Genomic DNA, 22,057 nt, shown 5'->3' on the forward strand with positions numbered 1-22,057 from the left:
GCCAGACTCAGTTCCTTCTCTTTTTTACTTTGCAGGCCAGCACTCAATTCACTGAGACATGCCAGCCAGGACCAGATTTCTTAAATTGTGAAAATTTCTAAATTTCTACTCATTTGCAAGATTAGAATATGTAGATAATATGACAAGCAGTCTCATCTAGATTCTACAAAAGTGTCACTTATGAAAAATATTTACAACTTATTAACAAATATGTTAATCATCAGTAGGGTCCTGTCAGCAAGGTGTCACATATCCGTATGCAATATCATATTGTGGTATAATGGAGTGGAAAAGGCACAAGTCTTGGAGTAAGGTGAACTAGGTTTGTGTATTAGTTTTGCTTCTTACTAGTTGAGTGAGTGTAAAAATCTCAAGTTACTTAATCTAAGTTTTATTTTATTTATAAAACAATACCACTTAGCACACAGAGTGTCAAGATTGAGATAAAAGCCAGATAAGATCATTGAGATAAATATCCAGAGAAACTTACAAGCTAAATAGGTACCTGAGATTCAAGGATAAGCAACAAATATTTTCTTCAAAATAATTAGCCCGGGCTGGTGTAGCTCAGTGGATTTAGTGCTGGCCTGCAAAGCAAGGGATCGCTGGTTTGATTCCCAGTCAAGGCACATGCCTGGGTTGCATGCCAGGTCCCCAGTAGGGGGTGTGCAAGAGACACCCACATATTAAAGTGGTTTCCCCCTTTCTCTCCCTTCCTTCCCCTCTAAAAATAAATAAAATAAAAAATTTAAAATAAAATTATTATTGTTGTTTTTTATTTTTTTGTTAACCTTGGAAAACAGTCTTGTTTCTTACTTCTGCTTTCAGTTCCACTTATCCTATACAGACAAGGAGCGCTATGAAAATGAAGAGAGACCTGAGGTCCAAAAGCAGATGCTTGTTGATATTGCCAAGAAGCTTCCAGTTTACACAAGAACCGGGAGTGGAGGTCAGTTTATTCAAAGTCAACTAGAGAGGTAGATGAGCAGAAAATTTAAGTCATCTATATCCTCAATCTAGCCCCTTTTTTCTCTTCTCTTCTGAAAAACACTATGGAGTCTTTCTCAGCATTTTATTATAAAAGATTTCAAGCATACATCTAGGATGGAAGAATTATATAATAAACATTTGTATACCCACCATTACAGTCTACCACTAACATTTTACTATATTGCTTTATCACATATCTGTTCAGAAACCCATCCCTCAATCCATCTTTAATAAAGCCACGTTATTTTGGGTGCATTTTAAGGTAAATAGCAGATATCAGTACAAATCCACCTAAATATTTTACCATTTGGGGGGCCTAAAATATACATGCATGTATAAAAACATGGACAAATTGTAAGTGTACCATTCAGTGTTTCTTCGAATGTACACATTTGTAGTAACTAAAACTTCAATAAACATTGCTACATCCCATAATGTTGTCTCATACTCATTCCTGGTAAATCCCGCTAAATACAACCACTGTTCTTATATTTTTACACCAGACTGGTTTTATCTGCTGGAGAATTTTGTATAAATGGATTTATACAGTACTTTCTGTTTTGCCTGCCTTACTGTATTCAGCATAATGCTTTTGAGACTTATTCACATGATTGTGTATTCCATTTCCTTTATTATTGAGTAATATTTTATTGTATGAGTATATCATTGTTTATTTAGTCATCCATTGATGTATATTTGGGGTTTTTCTGGTGTTAAGATATTATGAGTTAACCTGCTACAAACATTCTTGTACAAGTATTTGTGGAGAGATGTCTTCATTTTTCTTGGGTAAATATGCACTACTTTATTCACTACACCCTATTCCCTGGATCCTTGAAACATTTGTTTGCAGCCCCCAGGATACAGTGTAATAGAAGGCTCTTCTGAAGAAATGTCATTTGAGCTGAGGCTGAAAAATAAAAAGGAACTGCAAATTTAAAAAGGTCCTGGGAAAGAAGCAGGTTTGCATCATTAGAAGAAAAGAAAGACATCCACTGTGGCTGGAGGAGGGTGATACAAGTTAAGGTTGAATAATCAGTCTAAGGCCAGATGATGCAGGCCATATTAAGGCATTGGAACTTTGTTTAAAGATTTTACTTATTTATTTTCAGAGAGAAGGGGTAAGAGAGAGAGAAAGAGAGGGAAATATCAATGTGTGAGAGAGACATCAGTCTGTTGCCTGTCACACAACTGGGCCAAACTCCAGGCCTGTGCCCTGACTAGGAATTGAACTGGTGACCTTTTTGTTCACAGGCTGGCACTCAATCCACAGAGCCACACCAGCCAGAACAGGAGTTGGGATTTTCATTGTAAGCGTTTTGGAGGTCTATTGAAAGTTTTAAGTGAAGAATGATATGATCCGATTTACATTTTAATAGATCACCTGGCTCTTGTGTAGAAAATGTAGAGTGTGGGGAAAGAATAAAAGCAGAGTGAAAATTAGGCAGCAACTATGGCAGCCAACTAAGTGAGAGATGATGGTGGCTTACACTGGGCAGTACCTTTGACTGTATCTATAAAAACAATCTGTCAAAAGGTTTAATCTCCAAAATATACAAAGAACTCACACAACTGCACTCTAAGAAGACAACTAACCCAATTAAAAAATGGGAAAAGGACTTGAACAGACACTTCTCCAAGGAGGACATACAGAAGATCCAGAGACACATGAAGAGATGCTCAATATCGCTAGCCATCAGAGAGATGCAAATTAAAACCACAATGAGATACCACTTTATACCAGTCAGGATGGCTATCATAAACAAAGTAACAAACAAATGTTGGAGATGTTGTGGGGAAAAGGGGACCCTAGTTCACTGTTGGTGGGATTGCAGACTGGTGCAACCATTATGGAAAACAGTATGGAATTTTCTAAGAAAAATAAAAATCGACCTGCCTTTTGACCCAGCAATTCCACTGCTAGGATTATATCCTAAGAACCCTAAAACACCAATCTCAAAGAACCTATGCACCACAATGTTCATAGCAGCACGATTTACAATAGCCAAGAGTTGGAAGCAACCTAGGTGCCCATCAGTAAATGAATGGACCAAAAAATTATGGTACATATACACCATGGAATTCTATGCAGCATAGAGAAAGAAGGAGCTACTACCCTTTGCAACAGCATGGGTGGAACTGGAAAGCATTATGTTGAGTGAAATAGGCCAGGTGTTGAAAGGCAAATACCATATGATCTCATCTTTAACAGGAAGCTAAACAACAAAACAAACAAGCAAGCAAAATAAAAACAAAGACACTGAAATAGAAAATAGGGGGACAGCTACCAGAGGGGAGAGGGGAGGGAATTTAAAGGGAGAAAGAGGAGGGATTTAGAGGAACAAGTATAAAGGACACAGGGACAATAACTAAGGGGGGTGGAAATGGGAGAGAGGTGGGGAGCACGGGGTGGGGTGGGCTGGGGTGGGAGAAATAGACAGAAAACGGTACTTGAAAAATAATTAAATAAAATTTAAAAAAACACAGTCAAGAGAAAGAAATAGGCATCCAAATTAGGAGTGAAGTGTCACTGTTTGCAGATGACATAATTCTTTATATAGAAAACCCAAACCATAAAAACAATAAACAAATACAGTAAAGTTGCAGGATACAAAATCAATGTACAAAAATCCACTGCATTTCTATATACTACTAATAATGAAATTTCAGAAAAAGAAATGAAAATAACAATTACTTTTGCAATTGCAACAAAAGAACAAAATACCTAGGAATAAACTGAAGAAAGGCTATGAAGTACCTATATACTGAAAGCTACAAAGCATTATTACAAGAGATTGAAAAAGATGCAATGAAATAGAAAGATATTACCTGTTCATGGATTGGAAGAATCAACATAGTTGAAGTGTTCATATTACTCAAAGCAATTTACAAATTTAATGCAATCCACATTAAAAGAGACACACAGACCAGTGGAATAGAATTGAGAGCTCAGAAATAAAACCACATGTATATGGACAAATAATTTTTGACAAAGGAGCCAAAAACATACAATGGAGAAAAGAAAGCCCCTGTAATAAATGGTGATAGAGAAAAGAAAGCCCTGTAATAAACGGCAATAGGAAAATCAGAAAGCCACATGCAAAAGAATGAAATTACTAGTTTGTCCCATTATACAAAAATCAATTCAAAATGAATCAAAGAACCAAATATGACATCAGACACAATAAATTACATAGAAAAAATTATAGGTACTACATTATGGACCTTGGTCATAGAAAAAATTTTATGGGTTTGACCCCAAATACAAGGGAAATAAAGACAAAAATAAATGGGCAGAACTATATTAAACTAAAAAGCTCCTGCACAGTGAAAGAAACCACCAAGAAAACAAAAAGACAATCAACAACAAGAGGTTACTATCCAAATACGTAAAGAACTCATACGACTCAACACCAAACAAGCAATCCGATTAGAAAATGGGCAGAGGAGTTGAATGTACAAATTGGCAGTTACAAAATAGTCATGAGGATGTAAAGTACAGCATAGAGAATATAGTCAATTATATGGTAATAACTATGTATGGTGTCAGATGGGTACTAGAATTATCAGGGTGACCACTTTGTAAGGTAATCACCATGTTGTATGCCTGAAAGTAATATACTATTTTGTGTGTGTGTGTGTATATATATATATATATCAACTGTAATTGAAAGATTTTTTTAATTAAAAAAGTGAATGCCTTTTATGTAATGGAAATAATGTAAGAAAGAAGAGAGAGAGGAAGGGAGAAATGATTTTTCATATCAGACTTAAAGTAAAGAGAACCCTGAACTATGGGTTCAGGAAAACTGTACCGGTCACAGCCATGCCACTTACTCAGTGTGTGACCTTATATAATTCACTTGGTTTGACTCAGGTCTTTACTTCTTTTATCTGTGAAATGATCACTTGATGTAATTTTTCTAGAATATCTCTTCTGTTCTTCAAATTGTTATGCTGCTAAGAACCAGCATATTTACCATGCTTTATGGATTTATCTATATCATAGAATAAAGCCTCTGGAATCAGAAGATAAACTATGAATCCTACTTTTCAGATATGAGAGTTGAAGTAAACAGAGGCTAAATGATTTTCCCAAGATCACTCAAGCAGTTGACATCATGGTTTGTTTTATAATATAAAATGTTATAATTAGGTATATTATCTTATCCTAAGATATAAAAACTTTTCCCTTATCTTCATCCCCCAAAAACACTTTTAAGATTTATATAACACAACATGGTACTTCTTTCTCTCTTTGAGTATGCCTGAACCTTTCCCCACCCACTGCTTTTCTCTCTCCCCTCTCTCCAGCCCCTCTCCCTGGCTCTGGAGCATGCTCACACCTTTCCCCATCTTCTTCCCCCAGGTGTATTGCCTTTGAGTGCTCTCTCTCTCTCTCTCCCCCTCTCCCTCTTCTTCTCCCTCCCCCTTTCTGTTTCTCTCTCTCCCTATCCCCCCACTCCCTCTCCTGCCACTCACTCTCTCTCCCCTAATCTCTAAAGGGCCCTCTTTTGCCTCTGTAAATTGTTTCCTAAGCTGGCTCACTTTTTCTACCTCTGTAAACTTCTAAATATACTATCGCTAGTATTTTAAAAAAGAAATATTGATACAACAGGAAAAATACATACCACAATTCTCTTATGCAGTCTGTTTTTACTTGATAATGAAAAGTGTTTGACTACTTATAATCAGTGTATAGCAAGCTATTCAGATAGGCTGGGAAGATACATGGTATCACACTGAGCCATAATCAATGCTAACCACCATGTTTTTCTTATAGCTGTAAGATTCTGTGACCGGTGCCATTTGATCAAGCCAGATCGCTGCCACCACTGCTCTGTCTGTGCTATGTAAGTGACAGATATATTTCCCCTAGACTGAGCTTGGCCATTGATGGCATTGTCTAGACAACAGTCAGACTGATGATCTTAAGATGTAATCATTCCTAAATGAAAACATTTCCTGTCAATCATAATGAGTGCATGCCAAATACCCTCACAGGGATGATGATTTAAACTATTCTAAAGACACATGGACAAAACCAAGGTGGGGGTGGGAGAAAAGGAAGAAGGTGGGTTTGGCTGGGGTTAGGGGGAGGGGCTAGGGTTAAATGCAGACAACTGTAATTGAACAACAATAAAATGATTTAAAAAACAAACTATTCTAAGGATAGGAAAGAAAAATCAAACCCCATTTTAAAACTGAACATTTTATTTTAGAACAGTTTTAGATTAATAGAATTATTATAAAGATAGTTCTCATATGTCCGACAGCAAGTTTCTTTACTATTAACATCTTATATTAATATGGTAAATTTGTTACAATTAATGAACAAATATTTATATAATTATTTTTTTACTGAAATCTATACTTTATTTAGATTTCTTCAGTTTTCCTCTAGTGTTCTTTCTCTGTTCTAACATCCCATTCAGGACACCACATTACATTTAGTTGTCATGTCTTCTGAGGCTTCTCTTAGCTGTGATAGTTTATCAGACTTTATTTATTTTATTTTTAAAAGATTTTATTTATTTCTCTTACAGAGGGGAAGGGAGGGAGAAAGAGAGGGAGGCAAACATCAATGTGTGGTTGCCTCTCACACACCCACAACTGGGGACCTGGTCTGCCACCCAGGCATATGCCCTGACTGGGAGTTGAACCTGTGACCCTTTGGTTTGCATGCTGGCACTCAATCTATTGAGCCATACAGCCAGGGCTTTACTTTTTTTTATAACCTTGACAGCTTTTAGGATTATCAGGTATTTTGTAGAATATACTTCAGTTGGGATTTTTCTCAAGAATAGACTTAGGTAATGTATTTTGGGGAGGAAGACCATAGAGATATAGTGCCATTCTCACTGTATCATATCATAGTATAACATGATATGGTATCATAGTACATAGTATAAACATGACTTACCACTGTGATGTTAATCTTGATAATCTGGCTTGAGATAGCATTTGTCAGATATCTCCACTATAAAGTGACTCTCCCGCTTTCCAAAATGTACTCTTTGGAAGGAAGTCACTAAAGGACTGAATTATGCTCCCCCTCCTTGAAGGCAGAATATCTACATATGTTATTTTGAATTCTTCTGCATGGGTTATTTGTCTCTTCTTCATTTATTTATTTATTTATCCAATCATTTATTTATATCATTATATAGGTATGGAAATTATTTTATATTTTGTGTTATATTCAGTACTACTTTATATTGTTACTCAAATTGCTTCAGCTTTGTAAAACCCCATTTTATGTTAATAAATATAATCTTCATATCTTTCTTGGATACTTGTTCCACCTGTATTTATTTCACTCTTGATTTAAACACAGTCTGTAACCATATATTTTCTTCTGTACTTTTAGTAAACTAAGTACTGAGCAAACTGAGAGATGCTATCTTAGACTTCTTTGTATCAATATCCTAGAATTCACAATCCATTTTTAAAATATATTTTATTGATTATGCCATTACAGTTGCTTTATTCCCCCCCTTCATTCCCCTTCACCCTGCACACCCCTCCCCCACCCTTCCCCCCTTTAGTTTATGACCACGTATCTCAAGTTCCTTAGATTCTATATTTCTCGTACTATTCTTGTCCTCCCCCCTATTTTCTACTTACCATCTATGCTACTTATTTTCTGTACCTTCTCTCCCCTTCTCCTTCTCCCACTCCCCTGTTGCTAACCCTCCATGTGATCTTCATTTCTGTGGTTCACTCCTGATCTAGCTGTCCTCTTAGTTTACTTTTGTTTTAGGTGTGGTTCTTAATAACTGTGAGTTTGCTGTCCTTTCACTGTTCATCTTTTTTATCTTCTTTTTCTTAGATAAGTCCCTTTAACATTTCATATAATAATGGCTTGCTGATGATGAACTCCTTGAACTTGATCTTATCTGAGAAGCACTTTATGTGTCCTTCCATTCTAAATGAAAGCTTTGCTGGATAGAGCAATCTTGGTTGTAGGTCTTTGGATTTCATGACTTAGAATACTTCTTTCCAGCTCCTTCTTGCCTGTAAGGTCTCTTTTGAGAAATCCACTGACAGTCTGATGGGAACTCCTTTGTAGGTGACTGTCCCCTTATCTGTTGCTGCTTCTAGAATTCTCTCTTTCATTTGAATCTTGGCTAATGTAATGATGATGTGCCTTGGTGTGTTCCTTCTTGGGTCCAACTTCTTTGGGACTCTCTGAGCTTCCTGGATTTCCTGGAAGTCTATTTCCTTGGCCAGATTGGAGAAGTTCTCCTTAATTATTTGTTCGAATAAATTTTCCACTTGTGGCTGTTCCTCTTCCCCTTCTTGTATACCTATAATTTGGATGTTGGAATGTTTAAAGATGTCCTGAAGGTTCCTAAACCTCTCCTCATTTTTTTGCATTCTTGTTTCTTCATCCTTTTCTGTTTGGTCATTTTTTTCTTCCTTCTGGTCCACTCCCTTGATTTGAGTCCCAGTTTCCTTTCCATTACTATTGGTTTCCTGTATGTTTCCCTTCATTTCAATTAGTTTAGCCTTCATATATTCCTCTAATTTGTGACTATAATCAACCAGTTCTGTGAGCATCCTGATCACCAGTGTTTTGAACTCTGCATCTGAAGGTTTGGCTTTTTCTTCAGTGCTTAGAGTTATGGGCTCTGGGGCTTTGAGCTGTTTTTCTTGAGCCATAATGTTTTGATCTGTTTGCGCCTGTTAAGTATGAGGAGAGGAGCCTTAGGTGTTCACCAGGGCGGGGCCCCCCAGGTCGCTGGTTTTTGACACTGTATGTGGGGGTGGGGTCAGAGAGGACAATGGGGACAATGGTGGTCCCCTCTCTGCTGGGGCCTGCACGGTCTGTCTCAGTCTCACTGCTTGGTCCTTCTCCAGTTATCAGTGCACGAATGTGTGACCGTGATCAGCCCTCAGTGGGTCTGCCACCTTTTACCCTCAGTGGATCCGCCCACTGCTCCTCCACACCTGGGATCTGCCCACTGCCTGCATGGGTTGCGCTGTGGTCGGTCCAGTGGATCTTTCCTGCCCTACCCCGCTCTGCTGCTGGCTCTGCCCCTCTTACCAGTGTGGCTGAAGGGTTCGTTGTTGTCAGAACTAGACTTCCGTATAGTTCAATTTTCTGTGGTTTGGCTGTGTTTTTGTTGCTAAAACTTTATTGTTTTTAAACTTGGTTGTGAGAGAAGGCAGAGTGTTTCCACCTACACCTCCATCTTGGTGGAAGTCCACAATCCCTTTTAAAGGTTGGTTTTTTAGGCATGTAGCTTATTACCAGCATGATCCTATAAATTGTTGTGATTAGCTAATTATAGGAAGAACTGAGAACACAATAGTTTTATAGTAGTAGGAAATTTAGGAATGAGTGTACTGGCATCACGTACAAAATACTGGTGAGACTTTGAGTTCAATTACGAGGTACTGCTGCATTTCCATAGCCCTATTCATTACACTGTATTTTGCTCCCTGTTTAGGTGTGTATTAAAAATGGACCATCACTGCCCTTGGTAAGTCCCTTTTATTTAATTATTTTCTCTAAAAAGGTCAACATTACTCTATATGCCTACTTTACTAAGTGTAGTTGTAACATGCCTGATTCTGCTATTCACTGGTCTTTTTATGTGTGGGAGGAACAGGGGGCTTAACATTTTAAAAGCAACAGTGAATATGCCACCAAAGGCATGGTAGAGAATTCTTGTGGTCACAAAGTTAATGGTCTCTTGTCCATTAGCTTTAGTAATTAGGCATAATAATGAAATAGAGCACAAATAGTTCTTCTCTTTGATATTACACAATCAATTCAGGGTTTTTTGTTTTGTTTTGTTTTGTTTTTTGTTATCTTGATATTTGAAATACTCGATTGTTAAGCAGTTCTTCAAATTTTCCCTCTCTGATCTACAGAACCAGTCTGAAATTATCTAAACACAAAGAGAACATGCCACACTGTACTAAGTGTAGTTGCTAAGATTTTAATATGTCTTTAGCATCCAAAATCTGGATTTGCTTGGGTGTGTCAGGAACCAGTCCAGAATGATTAGAATGGCCAAGTGTCTCTGTGCCTGTAAATGAAAGTAGAAACAAATGAGACATGAACTTGTTTTTCCAATCTGTTCCTCTCAAGGGACTTTGCTTCTGTTGAGTTCCTACGCAACACATAATGAAACATCAGGAGCAACATATACTTCCATTGCTTAATTCACTTATGTATCTGTGTGTTCTCATTAAATGGGTCCTGATTTAAAATTAGTTTTTCTTTTTTTTTTCAGGGTTAATAATTGCATTGGATTTTCCAACTATAAATTCTTCCTTCAGTTCTTAGCTTATTCTGTTCTCTACTGCCTGTACATTGCTACAACGGTCTTCAGCTATTTCATCAAATACTGGAGAGTAAGTTTAAAAATCCTGAAGCCCCCCCCCAAAAACAAACACACACCTACTCCAGTCTGTGACATTGTTCACCTTATCTTTTTTTTTTACATTTTTAAATAGCTAATATGGAAGTTATCAGAAGGGAAGACACCAAAAGCAAGTTTCCCATGTTGAATATTCTGTGATGCAGGAGATTGAAAGATTCCCATTGAACAATTTTTTGGTCATATATGAGAATTTTTTTAAGGCCTTCAGGAACCTGAACTCTTGACTTTTACTGATTCTTTACAATGTATTTCTCTAGTAAAGTTTTAAAAATTCACATCTTACCAACCATAGATTTGAGAAATGTTGAAACAAATTCTACATCCTTAGTTTCTTAAGAAAAAGGGGTAACAAAGTAGTCCCTCATTGTTAGAAAATAATTTCTAATTCCTTATTCAAAGGAGAGTTCCAAAATTCCTACTGGAAAGAAAGATACATTGACTCATTTTCACATATGACCAAAATGAAGTGAGGAGTCTTATTTGAACTTTGTATAGCTGGAGTTCTAATATTGGCTCAGTTACCTGCTTCACTGGCTCATTGACAAAATCAAGTAAAATAGATGTTGAAAGCACTCTAGTTTTCAAAATATGATCCCAATAATTATAATGAAATCTAAAAAAATTTCTACTTTCATCTTTCTTGTACTTGAAGATACCAATCATATCCCATTTATTTCCAAAAGAATTGAAAGCAGATTTTCAGTTTACACATGTGTACAGGGTCTGGCTTAAATATAGTCAAACATGTTGTTTTGTTTCATGCCAACAGACTCCAGAAGACATGACCTTTGCACAACTCTAGTGCAATTACAAAGACATCATAACCTTCCAGGAAGAGAATTGTCCAAACTGAGTCTGAATAACAGAAGACAAATGTAGGCAGAGCTACCAGTTATTGTTTTAGGAATTAAACTAGAGCCTGTATAACACGAATATCTCACATCAGGTAGAGAGGTAAAGTAGCAGGGAAAGAACATGAATCCTGTGACCAGAATGTGGATTATAATAAACTGGAGGGAAAAAAAGGGAGAAAAGCAAGGCGTTTCTAAATAGCTGAGTGAAAATCTAAATAGCTGAGAATATTTAAATTGTTAAATAGTGATTCATCCCTACTAATATAGGAAATGTAGTGTAGAAAATTATAGTGACATGTATTTTCCATTCTCCCGTCCACTTACTTAATCAGTTCAGATATTCAATAACTTTAAGAATCAGGAATGGTATAATGGGTATCAAAATCTTTAACTCAGAGACTCAAAAGTATAAGCAGAAATGAAGTGTTCTCATCAATTTTGTGTTTTCCCCAAATTCAAAATATGTCATCATGTTGGTTTTTCTTTGTTGGCCCTTTTCCACAGCACAAATTCTCTTATCTACTGTTCACTTTTATGGTATGTTTGGCCTTTTATTCATACACTGAGCTACTGCCCTGAAAGTAAATAAAATCTACTGCATCCAGTTCAGCCCTAGTCTTCACTACAGACTTTACTGGTCCTTAACACAGTAAGCTACTGTTTAAGAATTGCTCTATACTCTCACAACAGAGTAAACAACACATTTTGTCTTTGGCATTCCTAATCATCCAATAATCAAATACCAAAATGCCAGCCAGGTGCCATATGGTTTTTTTTTGTTGTTGTTTTTTACTCTTGAAAGCTAATATTTGGATAGGAATCAATCACCAGAAATATGTCAATATTCACAAGCATTATAAGGAGTGAACATAGCCTTGTCCTGTCCTATGCCTTTATTTCTTCTTTGTAATATACTAGCTCTTGCCTGACAGATGAGAGGCAAAGAACCTCTCTTGGCTCGCCTTCATAATGAAAATGACATTGACAGTTCAGAGAAATGCTTCTTTGCAGTTTCTCCAGCCAGAGAGCACTTTGGCGTGGTTTACAGATGGCTTTTTCAGTGTAAATCGGGTCTCCTTTATAATGAAAAGTAAACAGTGCCATTTATTTTAAAAGCTATCATATCAAGGAAACTAGCTGTGCTCCTAATAATAGCAACATTCATTTGTATGGTAGTTTACCATTTTCAAAGCACCTTTACATCTATTATCTCATTTTATCCTCACCACAGCCTTGTGAAGTAAACAAAGCAGGAATTGTTAGTCTCATTTAAAGATGAGAAAACTGAGGCTTATTGTAGTTAGGTGACATGCTCAGGATTACCCGGCTTGTAAGTTTCAAAGTCAAGATTTGAATCTGACTCTAAGCCCAGTGATCTTACTGCCCAAATGGTCCTGCTATGGAGAAGCTCTATCTCCTTTGAAATAAAGAATTCAGAAGACCATTGGATTGTGTCTTTCCTCTCAATATTAACATAAAAGTTGCTTCCTTGATAGGAAGTTGATCTTTACCTTATAAAAATTAGTAATATACATCTCCAGTTCTGGGCTATGAGACTCCTCACAGAGGCTGTGAATTATGTTAGAACAAAGATAATAGGTATTATGTCACCAGTGTTTCCCTGAACTGTTTCTGGTGGTTATTTTTTTTTTAGTAGTTTAGTTTGGTTATCTCCTAGAAGGTAATTTTCAACATAGGGCCATCACCCTCTTCTAACAACAAAAAAAGGTAAATATTAAGTATTTTATCAAGGGACAACACAGTAGATAAGATTTGGCAAGTAATAGAGAGTCCTGTAAGAGTAATTAGGGGAAAGACTTCCAGCTCAGCTATCCAGGGTGTGAACTGACTTTATGTCATTCCCTTTTGCATAGTCATTTTCTATTTTAACATAAAAGGTAAATATTAAAATAAATATGAGTTTAAAAGCTTTAAAAAATACTCAAAAAGTAGAGATGTGAAATAAAAACCCCACCAAACAACAAACACTACAAAATAATATATGGTGTTTTTCATATAAATTCAAAACAAAACAAGCAAAAAACAACTGAATTCAGTTTCAGTGCTTAGGCCAAGAGGTATCATTTAAAAGGGAGCTTCAGATAAAAGTTCCTGAAGGTTGAAGTCCTAGCTAATAGAGATAGCTATTTTCTGAGGTGCAAATTTTATGCAATTTCACCCAGACCACGCCTCAGATGAAAGCATCTCACTGGCTTAATTCTGCTTCTCTTTGTTCTTCAAACCCACTCAGTCTGGAAGATTCCCAGTACTTCCTTACATCAAAAATAAATAAAAATCTCCTCCTCTAAGAGAAGAAAAAAAGCCTATACTACCCAAATTTGCCAAGTGTTTTCCAGCTTTAATTTTCTCCTTCCAAGCTAGAGTAGAACCAGATCCTAATGTAAGGTCCACTTCAAGAATTACCTTTAACTATATCACTCGAGATCACTTGGAAATATTTGAAAATAATTTTTCATGTGAAAATAATGATCAGCACAGGAAAGGAGGGAAGGAAGAAAAGTCATTCTCACAACTGCTCACTCCAGAATTGAATTTTTTCTAATATTTTCTTCAGAAAATGAAATGTTACATGCTGTGCATGCTATAGAACTTTAGAAAATTCATTTTGGTCTAGGGCTGCACATTTTTTAAAAATCTGGTGCCACATAGAGGACAAGATGTCCTAGCTAAAGTGTGGTGATGGCCCAAGGGAAAAAGGGGTGAGGGCTAGGTGGAGGTGAGCAAACGTAGAAAATGGAGACATCTATAAAAATATTTAGCTGCATACTTTTAAATTAGCCTGTCAAATACTGCTTGATTTTACTGTCTCAACAGTAATTTTTACAGGAGGTAATATATCAAAAAAACCCACACAGAATTAGTAGTACCTTTGAAATAAGGCCATGGCTTATGAGAAGAACATTTTAAAATTCTACGTATGTATTTTAACTTCCCATACAGATCACCATGGCATTTTCAATACACAGCATCCAAAGAAACATGACATATAAAGTATTGCAGAATAACCCACCTTAAGATAAGAGGATGAACTGTATGATCTCAAAATTACCTGTAGCCTATGGTTCATAATTTGGAAACTAAATGGAGAACAAGCCTTAGGACATTGCATACCAATTATGGACTGAGTATACCCTTTTCACATTACCTTTTTCTAGTGGGTACAATATAGACTCTGACACTGAACTGCACTTAAGAAAAAATCCATTTTGGAGTTACACTGAAAGCATACCCATAAGAGGCATGGTCATCAACAGAAAGAAGTCTTGTAAATATATTAAAAAACTATTTTTAAGTTACAGCTAGACATTTTAAACATATGAAAAATTACAAACCAATATAGAAAAGCTAGCCAAGCCTCACCACTTTAACCTTTTGTTTCTGTTTATTATTTCTTTTCTAGGGGGAATTGCCAAGTGTTCGCTCTAAGTTCCATGTCCTTTTTCTCCTCTTTGTGGCCTGCATGTTTTTTGTCAGCCTTGTGATTCTCTTTGGTTACCATTGTTGGCTTGTCAGCAGAAATAAAACCACCTTAGGTAAGACTGGCTATTAAGATTAGGGAAAAAACATATTAATGTATATCACAGTGACCTGTGTGTTGTTCCCAAGGAATACACAAACTTCCCTTGAAGCATTTTAGCTGCAGTGACATCCCCTTGTCTCCAAACTGAGACATATAAACACATTTTACCAAACTGGGGAGCCATGATGAATGAAGCTTACATACTGGAGAAAGCATTAGTGAATAAAACCTCATGATAAACCAAAAATGACCATTGCTCTTTATACTTCAGATTGCATAGTAGCTCTCTAGGTGTACAGCTTGAAATTTTTCAAAATTGTGTTCACATGAAGAAGTGAAGGAGAGAATCAGTATAGAAGTGTATGCTTGAAGGAGGAAGTAAAGGTCAATAGAGATGGAACAATCTAATGTATTGAGCACATCAAAAAATTGAGTCCTGAGAAAGAATTCAAACCAACAAATCATTGACTATCCATAATCATCAAGGAGCTGTGTAGGGACTATGAGAATGAGATAAATACATTAAATAATTGAGTCTCTAGAAAATGAGTAGAAGAAATGAACATTTTTTTCTGTCCATTACTTTGGGATATTATTTGGAGAACTGTATTTCTGATGGATTCTAGTACAACAATTTTTTCATCTATGGTGAAAGAAATATTTACATTGTATATAAATTCATGCATGAGGACTAAGGAGAAAGTGCTGAAGTGTTGAATGTTTAGCTAAAATAGATTTGACGAAAGTTTAGTACAAAAGCCACTATACTTTTAAACTCATTTGTTAATTACACTAATAGGTAAGAAAGCATTTGCACTCATTTTCTAAACCAAATATATATGTAGCACTTAGTTGCTAGGGTGGTAGATTCAGCTGCAAATGAAAAAGTACTAAAAGCTTCATGATAAAAGACTCTGAAAACAAAGAACAAAAAGGAAATGGCCAGATGCAGCCAAAGTCCATCAGTGAAAGTATTTGCTTAATGGAAGAAATGTGTGTTTAAATATAATGTTCCCTGCCATGGTCCAGTTCCTCATAGTATTTAAGGTGGTTATAGTTCACCCTGTTTCTTACACTGCAGGCTTCAGTGTGAACATCTATATTTCTGAAATGATTCAAAACCAAATCAGTGTTATGATCATCTTTTTATGTGCCATTGCTTTGGCCCCAACCCTAAAGATGGAGATCATTCAGTTGCTGTTGTTAAGTAGATTCAAATAAAGTATTATTAAATTTATTGTGTTGCCCTTTATATGCAGCATAGAAATATATTTTATGCCCATGGCTGCTTAATTATTTCTTCCATCATGTGTTTTCTTTCTGCCATTTTTTAAAAAAAGAATAACAAACTTACTTTGTATTAAGTGCTTAAAGTGGTTTTTACTAAGTAGTTTAGCAGTAGCTAAGAATGAAGGGCCTATGCTACCATAACAAAAAGGTATAGAACCAAGTCACCTTAAGAGAGAACTGTAAAATCATGATGGTCCTGAAATTTATTCCCTTATTGCTTTCTTCCTCTTTTCTTTAACTCCCCTACCCTGCCACAGAGGCCTTCTGTACTCCAGTGTTTACAAGTGGCCCAAAGAAAAATGGGTTCAACCTTGGCTTCATCAAAAATATCCAGCAGGTTTTCGGAGACAATAAGAAGTTCTGGTTAATACCTATTGGGTCCAGGTAGGTAATTACTATCACTAAAAGAAGTTGAGGCTGGATCATACCTCGAAGTAGCAGATTCAATTTTGATTGTAAGATGCAGCAGGTATCAGTGCAATGTAAAACTCTACTCCCTAAGTTTTTCAGATGACATTGAGTGCTTTCAGGGTGGTATGGCCATAGACTATTCCCTAAATTTTTCATTTCTAACTTAGCAAAGATAAATCAGGAAGTAAGGGTATGATAAAACAGACATTCTTGCAAATTTTTTATGGCAGTGTAAACTGATACCACTCTTTTATAAATGAATTTGGTAATATGTATTATAAAAATCATAAGAATATATAGGTCAATTGTCTCAATAATTCCATTTCTGAGAATATATTATAAAGATAGAGACAAACTAGGCACAAAAAATGATTATCATAGCATTATTTCCAGTCCATAATTAGGATACAACATAAAGTCTTAAAATATGGGAATATATATGAAAATTAAAAAGTCAAAAGTAATGGTTATAAAGATTATATCACAATAAGGGGGATGTTTACTATATTTTAAGTGAAAAAATGTAGAATTCAAAATGGTATGTATACTTTAATATCACTTCACTGAGACATGGTGCGCTTGTGTTGAATTGAAAGCAACCTGGAGAGCCAAGAACATGTTTTTTTTTTTTTCAATTATTATAACATATTATAATATTTATTTAAAACTGATATATCTAAAAAAATAAATTTGTAAAATAAAATAATAGAAATATATAAAAACAGCGCTTCCGGTCAAGATAGAACAGTAATCTTATATTTTTTTAATTTTATTATTGCTTTATCTTTCAATACTTTATTCCTCTCCTTTCTTTCTTCCTGTTTTAGTCCTTCTTCCTTTCTTCCCAAACTTACAGCTTTTGCCTCCCTTCTCCTGCCTTTTTTTGTATGTTTATTTGTTTGTTGCTTTGTTTTCTTTTACCCACAAGTAACACAAACAACTTGGAACTGCGAAAAGACGAGAGCTGGACCCAAAGAAGAGGCTTCCCAACAGTAGAGTCAGAGAGACAAATTTCACTTTGTTATAGCGGAGAAGCCACAAGTTGCTGCATATTTGTATAATTATTATTTTTTTCATTATTCTCACTTCTTTTATATTTTAATAGTATCTTTGTATCCCTCCTCTTTCTGTATAGGCTTCTTTGCCTTGGCTGGTTATATTGTATCATTTGACAGGTTTCCCCTGTTCTCTCTTCCACAGTGTATTGCTAATTTTCTATACTTCATGTCACTTGTATTCCTTTAGCATACTACCCAAAGTTTTATACCCCCCATTCAGAGAGATCACATAGTCTGTCATATGATTCTTGCTCTAATATTATTGTTGCTCAATAATATTAGATAACAGCTGATAAATAATAGCTGTTCTATACAACTCTAAATACTTCACAACACATCTCCCAGATCTTAGTCCACTTCACAGTTTCCTGAATTCTATTACTGGAGTAATTAACTCTATTTGCTCACATACTACACCTTTTACTATTTTTTACTCTCACCTTACCCCAGAATCTGACTGACCACAACCTCACTGCTTTCTAGATCCAACTCACTAGCCTTCCCTGTCCAACAAGAGACTTATCTTGTGTCCATCCTCTCTTAAAAGTGGCAAGTTGGGTTGAAGATTATGGTTAACACTATATATAGCCTAAAGATCTTCTATCTCTTCTCTACTGGCTGTGACTGTAAATATAAAATACTCTCTCGCTGTCATAAACCACTTTGCCTCCCTCTCCAACTGATTACCCTAAAAAAGGAGTAGGTGGAGGCAGAGAATGCCAGGATAACTGAAGGAGACTGCACCACTGAATTTCACAAGCATTCCACCACAGAAGTTCACACCATAAACCCAGGGAGTCAGAACAAATCAATTTAAGAATCTGAAGCAAACAAGAAGAGTCTCACAAACAATGGGAAGACAAAGAAACAATCCCCAAATGAAAGAAAAGGAGGAAGCCTCAAAAAGAATGTTAGATGAAATAGAGGCAAGTCAGCTATCAGATATTGAATTCTAAGCACTGGTTATCAGACAGTTCAAAGAGCTCACAATGAGCTACCAGAAACTATAGGTGAGCTACAACGATCTCACCACAAACTATATCAACATGAAAAAGAAAATAGAAACTATCAGCAAAGGCCAAGAGGAAATAAAAAATACAGTTTCTGAATTGAAGAACACAGTAGAAGGAATCAAAAGCAGAGTCAATGAAGCAGCAGATTAGATCAGTGAGGTGGAGGACAAAGTAGGAAAAAACTCACAGAAATAGCAAGAAAAGGAAAAGAGGCTCAGAAAGAATGAAGAGGGATTAAGAGAAATGCAAGACAATATGAAACATAATAATATCCAGATAATAGGGATACCAGAAGGAGAATAAGAACAAGAGATAGAAAACCTATTTGAAAAAATAATGAGGGAAAACTTCCCTAATTTGATGAGAGAAAAAGTCACACAAATCCAGGAATCACAGAGAGTCCCAATCAAGAGGAACACAAAGAGGCCCATTTCAAGACATATCATCATTAAAATGGCAAAATTTCAAGATAAAGAGAGAATCTTGAAGGCAGCAAGGGAGAAAAAGGAAGTAACACACAAGGGAGGTTAGATACTGACTTCTCAATGAGGTTAGATACTTACTTCTCAATGAAAATGCTCCAAGATAGAAGAGAATGGCAAGAAATATTCCAAGTAATGAGAACCAGAGGCCTGCAACCAAGGATACTTTACCCAGCAAGGCTCTCAATCAAGATGGAAGGCCAAATACAGAGCTTCCAAGACAAAAGAAGTCTAAAAGAATATGCCTCCACCAAACCAGCTCTGCAAGAGATGCTAAAAGGACTGCTTTAAGGAAGGTAAAGAGAGACAGAGAGGGACACAGGTACAAAAATGGCAATGAATAAGTACCTATCAATAATAATATTAAACGTAAATAGATTAAATGCTCCAATCAAAAGACATAGAATAGCTGAATGAATAAGAAAGCATGAAAGGGGGAGGGATTTGGAGGAACAAATAGGAAGGACACAGGGACGAGAACTAAGGGGGGGGGAGGAAATGGGAGGGGGGGGGGGGAGCACGGGGCAGGGGGGCTGGGATGGGAGAAATAGACAAAAAAACTGTACTTGAAAAATAACTAAATAAAATTAAAATAAATAAATAAATAAATAAATAAATAAAAAGAATACATTGTAAAACGTATCAACTGAGATTCATAGCCCATTAAATTTAAACTGCAAAAAATTAAAAAAAAATAACTAAATAAAATTAAAAAAAAAAAGAAAGCATGACCCACACATATGCCACCTAAAACAGACCCACCTCAGGACAAAACACCTACACAGACTAAAAGTGAAGGGCTGGAAACAAATTTTCCAATCAAACGGCCAGGAAAAAAAAAAGCCGGGGTAGCAATACTCATGTCAGACAAAATAGACTTCAAAAAACAAGCCATAAAGAGAGACCCAGAAGGTCACTTCACAATATTCAAGGGAAGAATCCACCAAGAAGACGTTAACATCGTAAATATATATGCACCCAACATAGGAGCACCCAAATATATAAAGAAAATCTTAGAGGATTTCAAGAGAGATATTGACACCAACACAATTATAGTAGGGGATTTTAATACTCCACTGTCAAAAATGGACAGATCTTCCAAACAAAATATCAACAATGATGTTGTGGCATTGAACAATGCCCTAGATGAAATGGACTTAACCGATATATATAGAGCCCTTCATCCCAAAGAAGGTAAATACACATTCTTTTCAAATGCACATGGAACATTTTCAAAGATAGACCACATGATAGGACAGGACACAAAACGAGCCTCAACAAATTCAAGAAAATTGAAATCATACCAAGCATTTTCTTCGACCACAAGGGACTGAAACTAGAAACCAACCCCAAAGGAAAAAACCCCAAACACCCCAAATCATGGAGACTGAATGGTATGCTATTAAACAACGAATGGGTCAAGAATGAAATTAGGGAAGAAATCAAAATGTTTCTGGAAACAAATGAAAATGAACTCACAACAACCCAAAACTTATGGGACACAGCGAAGGCAGTCCTAAGAGGGAAGTTCATAGCAATGCAGGCCTACCTAAAGAAGATAGAAACATTTCAAACAAACAACCTAACCCTACACCTGCAAGAACTCAAGGAACAACAACAAAGACAGTCCAGAGCAAGCAGAAGGAAGGAAATAACCAAGATTAGAGCAGAATTAAATGACATAGAGACTAAAAGCACAATTCTAAGGATAATGAATCCAGGAGCTGGTTTTTTGAAAAGATAAACAAAACAGACAAACTTTTATGGAGGCTCATCAAGAAAAGAAGAGAGAGGAAACAAATAAACACAATGAGAAATGAAAGAGGAGAGATTACAACTGATACCACAGAAATAGAAGGGATTGTAAGAAATTTGAAGAAGTGTATGCCAAGAAATTTGGAAACCTAGGTGAAATGGACAAATTTCTAGAAAAATATAATCTTCCAAAACTCAGAGAAGAAGCAGAAAACCTTAACAGACCAATAACAGCAGATGAAATTGAAGCAGTAATCAAAAAACTCCCATCACACAAAAGCCCTGGACCAGATGGTTTCACAGGAGAATTCTACAAAGCATTTAAAGAAGAGCTAACCCCTATTCTTCACAGACTATTCCAAAAAAATCCAAAATGATGGAAAACTCCAGAACTCTTTCTATGAAGCCGCATCATCCTAATTCCAAAACCAGATAGAGACACAACAAAGAATGAAAACTTCAGGCCAATATCGCTGATGAACATAGATGCTAAAATCCTCAACAAAATATTGGCAAATCGCATCCAACAATATATCAAAAAGATTATACACCATTGCCAAGTGGGATTCATCCCAGGGATGCAAGGATGGTTCAGTATTTGCAAATCAGTAAATGTAATACATCACATAAACAAAAGCAAAGACAAAAATCACATGATCTTATCAATAGACACGAAAAAAGCTTTTGATAAGGTACAACACCCATTTATGATAAAAACACTCAGCAAAGTGGGAATAGAGGGAACATTCCTCAATATAATAAAGGCCATTTATGAGAGACCTGCAGCCAACATTATACTCAATGGGCAAAAACTAAAATCTTTTCCACTAAGATCAAGAACAAGACAAGGATGTCCACTTTCACCACTTCTATTCAATATAGTATTGGAAGTTTTAGCCACAGCGATCAGACAAGAAAGGAAAATAAAAAGCATCCAAATCAGAAAGGAGGAAACAAAACTGTCATTGTTTGCAGATGACATGATACTATACATGGAAAATCCTGTAGACTGTACCCAAAAACTGCTCAAACTAATAAATGAATTTGGCAAAACAGCAGGATACAAAGTCAATATCCAGAAATCAAAGGCATTTTTGTATACCAACAGTGAATCAGCAGAAGCAGAAATCAAGGAAAAAATCCCATTTGATATAGCAAAAAGAAAAATAAAATATCTTGGAATAAACCTAACTAAGGAGGTAAAAAACCTGTATGCAGAAAACTACACAGCCCTGAAGAAAGAAATCAAGGAAGACACAAACAAA

At 36.0% G+C, this 22,057-nt stretch overlaps 1 protein-coding gene across 1 annotated transcript in view; it reads left to right on the forward strand.

The window, feature by feature from the left end:
• The window catches only part of ZDHHC15 (zinc finger DHHC-type palmitoyltransferase 15), a 109,189-nt gene that overhangs the window by 45,617 nt on the left and 41,515 nt on the right, over nt 1–22,057 (forward strand). Inside the window, exons 4-9 of the mRNA XM_037139551.2 lie at nt 829–949; nt 5,774–5,843; nt 9,447–9,479; nt 10,239–10,359; nt 14,664–14,796; nt 16,331–16,457. Coding sequence (XP_036995446.1) covers nt 829–949; nt 5,774–5,843; nt 9,447–9,479; nt 10,239–10,359; nt 14,664–14,796; nt 16,331–16,457 — 605 coding nt within the window. The remainder of the gene's footprint in view (nt 1–828; nt 950–5,773; nt 5,844–9,446; nt 9,480–10,238; nt 10,360–14,663; nt 14,797–16,330; nt 16,458–22,057) is intronic.

Source organism: Artibeus jamaicensis, unplaced genomic scaffold (assembly GCF_021234435.1).
Source record: "Artibeus jamaicensis isolate MK-2021 breed Jamaican fruit bat unplaced genomic scaffold, CSHL_Jam_final contig_240, whole genome shotgun sequence".
NCBI classification, from domain to species: domain Eukaryota; kingdom Metazoa; phylum Chordata; class Mammalia; order Chiroptera; family Phyllostomidae; genus Artibeus; species Artibeus jamaicensis.